The sequence below is a fragment of the Salminus brasiliensis genome, chromosome 2, assembly GCF_030463535.1.
Source record: "Salminus brasiliensis chromosome 2, fSalBra1.hap2, whole genome shotgun sequence".
NCBI classification, from domain to species: domain Eukaryota; kingdom Metazoa; phylum Chordata; class Actinopteri; order Characiformes; family Bryconidae; genus Salminus; species Salminus brasiliensis.
In genome coordinates this window covers 1,192,425-1,201,720 of record NC_132879.1, presented here as the reverse complement: position 1 = coordinate 1,201,720, position 9,296 = coordinate 1,192,425, and the positions used below count along the sequence as shown (strand labels likewise).

At 39.3% G+C, this 9,296-nt stretch overlaps 1 protein-coding gene across 1 annotated transcript in view; it reads right to left on the bottom strand.

Moving 5' to 3' along the window:
• Positions 1 to 609: 609 nt before the first annotated feature.
• syt1a (synaptotagmin Ia) overlaps positions 610 to 9,296 on the bottom strand; it is a 140,974-nt gene continuing 132,287 nt past the window's right edge. The window contains exon 8 of the mRNA XM_072674066.1: positions 610 to 9,119. Within this exon, the coding sequence (XP_072530167.1) occupies positions 8,913 to 9,119 (207 nt within the window). The 3' untranslated portion in view covers positions 610 to 8,912. The remainder of the gene's footprint in view (positions 9,120 to 9,296) is intronic.

The window sequence follows — 9,296 nt, the reverse complement described above, 5'->3', positions numbered from 1 at the left end:
CTTTTTTCATGTAACCTGCACTACTGTAAATATGTTCATGACTGATGCATGGCTATGACACCATAACCATGATGAATTTGATATTGGGCTACTGTGAATATGTCAATGTGTATGACATCACAACCACGATGAATTCATAATGGTCCGCTGTCCATGTGATATCCATAACAGGCTCTTTTCATGTAACTACTGTAAATACGTTCATGACTGATGCTTGGCTGTGACATCACAACCATGATGAATTAATAACAGGCTAGGTAACACCACCGCTACCTGCCAGTGAGCTACCACAGCATGTGGGAGACCAGGGTTCGATTCCTGGTCTGGGTGACTGGGTGCTGCGCTACACCAATAAGAGTTACTGGGCAAGACTCCTAACACTACATTGGCCCTCCTCTGTGATACGAGTAACCTTGTAAGTCGCTCTGGATAAGAGCATCTGCTAAATGCTATAAATGTAAATGTAAATGCTTTCTGGCCAACAGGCTGATGCAAACATGTCCATGGCTGTGACATCACAACCATGATGAATTAATAACAGGCATTATTACGTGTTATACGGGGAAGAATCACGAGTCAAGAGTCAAGAGTCAAGAGTCCAGTCCGGCGTATGTTCTGTATCAACAGGAAATAAAACATTTTATTGAACGTTTGTGTATATGAAGTTATATAACAACAGTCAGAAACTTCACAGAGTGAATCACTACACGAAGTCAAACGGAATTGTAAAACACCTCGTCAAAAATGAAGGTATACACAGCAATATGACCGTCGGCCACCGCGGGGCCTAATGGCAGGAAAGAAACACTCCGAACATTTCTACGAGATTACAGAGAAAAGTTGTCGTTTTTTTTTTCCACGCACAAAAATACTCAAGCAGGCAGTTGATTATACACAAAGGCAACTGGGATCTTTCTACAGCATCAGATTCTAATTCTACACACAGCTTCTCCTCGAAAGGTTAAGTGTGGCTTTCAGTTCGGTGGCTGGAGAGAACTGGAGGATTTCTTTGTCACAGAGCGAGTCATTGGATGTTTCTCTTTTTGTTGTTGTTTGTTTTTTTCCCTTTTTGTGTAATAGCAGGGTTGGGGCTGTGTGTGTGTGTGTGTGTGTGTGTGTTGTGTAGTTTTAAAGGAACGCTACAGTGTTTCTCCACATAACCTCTATCTGCTGCACCTGTGCTGTGCCGTCAATTTCAACATGCTGAAAACCTGCTGACATCAAACTTAGAACTGAAGTCAATGGGCAGTTGCTGAAATTCGCGGCTAAACGTATGTGTATATATACACATATATATATATATATCAAGTATAGTGTCTATAATGTGAGTCCAGTATCAACCCTATATAAACACTCGGACAGTGACAGTGATGGTCAGCATTCCTAGCAATTTATATATCATTTTATAACATTTGCTGGTATCTATGGTGATCAGGTGGGGCCTAATGAATTGGTCTAAATTCTAGGTATCCTGGGACAACTGCTGGAACTTCGTTTGCATTATTAGAATTTAATGAGAACTTCTAAGCACCTTTTACTCAAACATACGTAGCATTAACGCATTCAGCGTCTGCCCATTGACGTCTATTCTAAGCGAGATTAGCATCACTAATGTGTTTTCTGAGCTCAGAAAGCCATATGAAAACGACTGTCTGTGGGAATCAACCGCACCCTACGGGTACTGTACGTAGAGGAGGGGTTGAAAAACGCAGAGCGCTCCTTTAATCGAGCAGCATGGCGTGCTTTGGTAGGCTGCAGGAAACGGCGACATTGCTCTGCAAGGCTAGAAATGGCTTTTTTCTCAGGCTACTTTACAAACCTCTGGAGTGCGCAAAGCAATGCTGTCTCTTACTCTGTGTGTGTGTGTGTGTTTTCTCCTACGTCTACACACTCCTGGCCACACCCCGGCGCTGCATTAGAGTCACTCTACAAAAACCAAACCAAAAAAATCCTGCACTTCTACTCTTTTCTACTTTTTTTTCAGATTTGTTTGTTTAAGTATATTTCGCTGTATAAAGGAGCGTTCTCTAAACGACTACAGGCTATATCGATTGATAGTATAAACGATTGGTACTGAGGTTAACGTAGGAGTTATCGCTGCGGTTACTTACTGTAGTTATCACTAATATGTTTATTATTAAGGTTTAATATTCAGATTTTAAGGGATGAGTTCTGCGTTATAGGTTCTTCCCAACTGGAAAGGGGGGAGGGGGGGGGGCTGTGAGGGGTCATAAATTCATACCCATACATGTACGATATGATGGAAAAAAGGTGAATCACTATTTATTGCGACATTGAAACAAAAGTGCCGACTATAACTTGGTCCCACGATTAAAGTTAGGAACGTAAACGCACGGTCCGTACTGTACATTCTGAGTTTCATCATATTAAATATAAAAATGATTCTGGAGAGGGCACCCAAAAGAACAATGACCGGAGCATGATCAAAGAAACGACAACCACGCAAATCGTCAATCCATACCGATACTGCAACAGATGGGGTTTCCATAGCAACGCACACTTCTCCGTATATAGTATCCATGGTGACCTCCATAATAATGAGTAAAGAATATTTCGGAGAAATACAAAAATATATACACCTTTATTATTATTATTATTATTAATATTTTTGTTATTATTTTTTATTAATAATAATATCTTTTGGAGGGGAGGCGGGCTTTAATAAGTGGGTACTTGGTGAGTTAAACCGTTAAACCCATAATATCGAACATCTGGATCTGTGAGAAATGAAAGAAATGGAAAAACGGGAGGAAGCCTTTTATATAGACACGATTGTAGACGTTTGTAGACGTTTGTAGACATGTGCTGTGTTCTAACCACAACATGGTAGAGGAATACATCTAACTGGATAACTTTTTTTTTTTGTCCTTTATTATGATTATTATGACTGTTATTGTTATTATTGTTATTATTTTGATTCTCAGGGCAGCTCCACCCACTTTAACACCATGGTGATGAACATAGAATTATTGCACAGTGCTCAAAACGAAACGCTGTGAGACCGAAATCTTCTCGCTTTATTTGAGACTTGAAACCGACGATGCTATCGATGCTATACACTCTCTCTCACGCTCTCTCTCTCGCTCTCTTTTTCTGTCTCTCTCCACTCTATCAGTCTCGGTATGTCGCTGGGGGTCGGGTAAATGGCTGCACGACGATCACTACGGAACAAACTGGTCGCTAGCTACCGATTAAAACTCTACGTTTCTAAGCACACACGGCAGTCACAGTGATACAAACGAAGCAGTCCTCAGACACGTCTATGGAATGACGAATAGCTTGTTAACTTCTTCATCATCATCATCATCTTCTTCTTCTTCTTCTTTATTTTTTTTTACCCTTAAATATAACAGCGCTATCACCTACACAAGAACATTGAAAAACATTTAGAAACTCCTCCTGAAAGCTAGTCTAGCGTCTAGTACACAAGAGGTTCCTCCAATATAAGAGTTGGTTCATGGTTCTGGATGGACTGAAACTTCTCCTTCGTCCTCTTGTCAGACCCGTACTAAAAGGACATTATGGACTAATGTTATCACCTGTGCAGACCATTAACTTTTACGGTTGCTCTACGGTTCGAGATGCTAAAACCACGCGTACAACCCACAACCTCAGCGGCGCGTTCGCTAATAGCGCTAATAAAAGCTCCTTCCTCTAACCCGACGTTCTGGAGCGGACGGACGGACGGACGGACGGCTACGTTCACATTACAGTGGAGCGGAGATACAGCTTACGAACTTTGCGCGACAGGGCAAGTGTAATGTAGCTAGCTTGCTCGTTTTGTCGCTAAGCACGTATTTTTCTCGTTAACTGCCATCTTTGCACTCCAGAGCTCGGTAACGGTCAAACACAAGATCAGTACCGAGAGGCCTCTGAGCTCTGAGTACGGCTCGGCTCGGCTCAACCCGTCATCCGTTACGATCCACGGAAGACGAGCGTCCAGACTTTTTACTGTCCTGCACCGAAGTGGTGGAGCGAACTTCTCCTGGGTGTCCGAACAGCAGCGTCCAACGCTCGCTGTCTTCAAACCCAGACCGAAGACCCTCCACCTCTTCTGAGAGGACTTGGGTGAAGTCTGGACTCTAGGTGGTATAAGTGAGTGGACAGTGAAGCTCTGCTGTCCGTCGCTCTGGAGAAGATCCTGCAAAGCTAGCATCACAGGAGATTGTCTCGCTAGCGGTTACTGAAACACTGACTCTACTAAGCTAGCATTAGTTAAAATCAGCCGGTTAAAATCATCTACAAGCTCATACACACACACACACACACACACACACACACACACACACACACACACAACAACAACAATAAACTGAGCACACACAGCTAGCTCTACACAATGTTAGCTAAGCTAACATTGCTCAAATTATGCTGGAGTGCAGCGTTACATCCAAGAGATTAAGATTTACTGAAATCATCTGCATCTATAATGGTCAGAAAAGGCTGACCACAAACTGACCACAGCTGGCTAGCTACCACTAGCTACACTTAGCTAGCGAGCTGCTCTGCTTTTAGACTACTAAGCTAACTTAACTTTAACTTAGTTAGTTAAAGAAAGGAGGGTTTACGCTAGTTTTGCTGAATTGCAGGCTTACGGGAAGCATCTGCGATGGACGAAGACCAAAACGATCTCATCTTAGCTTGCTAATGCTAGCTCCCTTAGATTGTTGGAGTCAGCTACTAGCCAGCTGCTAGTCAGCACGAGTGGAAGTTAGTGATCGGACAGGCTTAGGGAGCTTTAGCTTGCACTGACAATCATAAAACGATCACACGTAGCTGTCTAATGTTAGCACTGTCAGATAGCCACACTTAGCCACCTGGCAGGTAAAGGTAAGTTACGCTAAAACTGTGTTTATGTTAGTTTGAAATGTTTGCAATCAACTGAAATCGTCTGCATACTGCCTTCAGGCAATGCTAACCACTTAGCAGACCGCTCTTCTGTAGGGTAAGTTATGCTAAAATTGGCATGTTTTGTATTTAGGTTACTTTTAAGAGCTTGTTTTTTACGGAAACAACAACGGGGTAAAACTTGGCTTGCTAATGCTAGCTAGCTCATTTAGGTCATTAAACTTTGCTAATCACTTAGCAGACCGCTCTTTTGTCAGGCTAAGGTGAGCTAACATTAGTTAGTTAGCGATTAAAAGCACATTTTAATTAAGCTAGGTTAGTTGGAAGAGGTTACTGGTAACCGATGGCTAGCTAACGCTAGCTTGCGTGGTTGATGAGGTTCCACAGCTAAGAATGTTTGGTAAGTAAAGTGTTTTGAGTGTTTTTGATGTTTGGCTCGCAAAACTTTGATCTGTCAGGTTTTCTGGACATTTCTGAAACATTTTTAAAATGTTTTTGTAACGTTTGGGCAACATTTGAATATAGGATTGTGACGTCTGGTAGGCATATTTCATAAAGTAGCAGAAGTTCATAATTTAAACATTTTTATTATCAGTGGAGATTCACAAAAATATAAAATTCTATATTGTAATAAATGCTCTTTAATTGGGAAAACATTTAATGCCACATTTATTAAATGTTGTGTATCAATGTTTTTAATTTTTACTTATTTTTAATCTTTTTAAACTTTTTAATCTTCATTTAATTACAGAACATTGCTGGAAAATTATTTTAGGAACATTACAGCCTAACCTTCCTGGAACCTTTTATAAATTTGACCGTTCCCTTTTCTGATAGTAACAGGATAGCGGACCACTGTTAACCCACTAACGGCAAAGCAGGTGGTCCACCGGCGTTTGCTCAGACCGGCCGGTGGTAAAGCAGCGTAGTAGATAAAACGTAACTTTTATTATCCTTTAAAAATTAGTCTAGTAAATAATTTCATAGTTTCAGACACAATTTTAATTAAATAATTTAATAATTATTATTTTTCTCTCAATCGTTTGTGATATTTGCCCTGTTCATTTTCCAAAATAAAAGTCTGTGTTTAAAATCTGTTTGAGAAAATGAACTAGTTAGATTGTGTGCTCATGACAGTTATCTAGGTGGTCTAATTTTGTAATATTTGCTGTGTTAATTTTTTTCAAAATAAAAGTCTCTCTGTGTGTAAGATTTATTTGAGAATTATTATAATTACCTAGTGTACTTCTGTAGGCATGACAATTACCTGGGTGGTCTAAGGGGGGAATAACATTATTATTTTTCTCTTTTTTAACTGTATTGAAATATTTATAAATTGTAATATTTACCCTGTGTTCATTTTTTTCAAAATAAAAGTCTCTTAGTCTCTAAGATCTATTTGAGAAAATTACCTAGTGTACTAATGTACGCATGACAATTACCTGGGTGGTCAACCGTGGCAAAAGACTTTATGAAGCCAGCAGGCCAAAATATACTTGCTGTCTGGGTGGCTGTCAATCATCTCTTCAAACCTGAACATAAACCGAGCGGTAATGACGCCTGTAATGTGAACGTAGCCATAGAACGAAGTCGTGCTCCAGAAAGGATGTTTCTGTTTTTTTGGTGTTTTTTTTTTTTTTCAGATAGCCATTGTTGTTTTCCGAAAGTACAGTGCAAAACAGTAGCCACGGCGAAAAAAGACTGGCAGTAGAAGCATGGCTAACACTATTGTCACTGCAAGAAGGCAACGGAAAGCGAAGGCTGCTATTTTAGGGCACCATCGTGGCCAAAGGACATTTGTGTTCTCAATGAACCAAAAGCTACAGCCACTGTCTAAGTGAAGTGTGCATGAGGAGAGATTCGTTATACATTTCTTTACCTCCCTGAAAAAAATGGCAGTGTTTAAAAGCTTGTCCTTCTTCCTTCAGGTGCAGTATCACATACTGACCCGCCTGGATAACAGACCAGCATCGAAGTTATACTCGAACTGCTGACCATCGCATAACTTCAGAACTTTTTTTTTTTTTTTTTCGATTTTCCCGTTCCGACTTGAAGGCAAAGGGGGTTTTCTGAAACGGACACACACCCCCTGGTGTGAGTAAAATTCGCCGACACCCAAAAGCCTTTAGCAAAGGTTATTAAAAAAATCATGCAGTTACCAAAAATACTCCAACACCGACTTCATCTAAGAAACATAAAACAATATACTGGTCGTAAAGCTAGAGTCGCTTCAGATTCGGAACTAAAGAAGTCCAACTACAAGGCTGTCGGAAGGAAGCGGTCAACGAAAGGTCAAAAGGTCAAGCTGTTAATCAAGCTTCAGGATACAATGGCTACAGCTTGTCTCCTTTACACGCTGTCGGGTTCCAGAGGGGAGTGAAAGACATTCAAATCAAATATCTGAGGAAGGAATAAAGAGGGGGAAACCAAGGACCAGTTCGCCAAGGGCTGACGGACGCCTGGGAGGGTCCGCCGGGGTGAGAAGAGCAGAAAAGAAAGAAAGGCTGATTGGTTTGCATCAAGTAAAAACTCCTCTGAATGTCGTGGTCCAAGCATAGGTCCTCAGCTTCAGAAATTAGTACAAAAAGTCTTTAAGAAATCATGTGCTTGTATAATTTCCAGCTGCATATTTATCCCACGGAACCATAGTAGTTAATGGCCTCTGTTAACCCGTACGAAAATGAAATGTATAGGAAATATGTTGCTATATATTCCCTTTAAAATTGTGGAATATATATATATATAATTAGTTTTCCAATATAAATTAAATTGAAATATATTTTACTTAATATTTTATATGTATTGCGTTTGTCCTGTGGAATATATACATTGAGTTGTGTATATATATATATATATATATATATATATATATATATATATATATACACCACATATGTTGGGTTTACATTGGGAATGTATGTTGACACACTGCCAACATATTGCAAATTTATATATATATATATATATATATATATATATATATATATATATATATATATATATATATATATATATGTATATATTTGCCAATATATTCATTTTAACACATATGTAAAATGCAAAACAAATATATTTTCCACCGCATATTCTACATGTAGAATATACAGAATATATGTTGCTAAATATTTCGCTATATATTTAGTTTATATATGTAGTTTATATTGTGGATTATATATATAGCAACATATTGCAATAAATTCAATTTTCATATGAGATTTTTTTGTGTGTATTTTTTTTTACATCTATTTTTTTTTGTAATGGTTCTTCAAGTAAACATGAAGCCTAAAACTGTCCTTTGAAATGTGAGTACCCCTCAATTCGCATCTTGCAGGTTGGAATTCCTTATATATATATATGCGTGTATATATATATATTCATAGATATATATTTATATATATATATTTCACTGGAATGCAATAAGTTAGAATTCTTAAATCCTGTCATATATATATATATATATATATATATATATATATATATATATATATATATATATATAATATTGGCTCTCCTATATCTGCATTTACATAATTTAAAATAGAACATCTTATTAAAAACATCAACATATACACGGATTAGGAAACGGGTAACAACATACAAACACAGAAACTAGAAATCATTTCGTCTGCATACTGATATATACACCTTGTGGTACACTTTTTCCATTCATGCGCTATCTACACGAGATCATATTGCTTAAAAGAAGGGGGCGTTTTGGTCAGGGGGTTTAAAGGTCATGAATGGATGATGGTCAGAACGAACGGAGGAGAGGAAGGGACATATAGAAACGCACACAGAAACACAACTCTTATAGGTGAGTGTATGTGTACATGTAAGTGTGTGTGTATATATGTGTGTGTGTGTGTGTGTATACTGAGGGGGGAGGGCAATCAAAATACCGATAACTATTATAAAAGAAGGCGTTTTTTTTTTTTTTTTGTCAGACAGGAGATTTAGAGGGCGAGAAGGATCCAGATCATCACTGAGGTATGTACACACTGGGTTAGAGCACTATGTAGGCAGGAATTTGGGTTGGGAAATCTCTATTTCTTAGTGGCCAACTGGGCGTCCACTTCCTCCTCCGGCTTGAGGACGTGCCACTGGGCGATGGGTCTCCGCGGGTTGGCCAGCATGTCTGACCAGTGGCGAAGCTCCGTTCCTGTGCTGTTCAGCCCCACGAACACTTTCCCGATGGCATCGTTCTTGCCGATCTTGTCATAGTCCAGAACAGTTATAACAATTTGAACTTTCTGTGGAGGGGAAAGAGAGAGAGAGAGAGAGAGAGAGAGAGAGAGAGAGAGAGAGAGATAGTTCAGGGTAATGCTCGCTCTACCATTTAACTCATATTTGTGCTAAGATGCTTTCGGGATAGCCAGCCTGAACATCTGGCATTTACCAGATTCTGGAATGATGTGAAATGGGTCAGG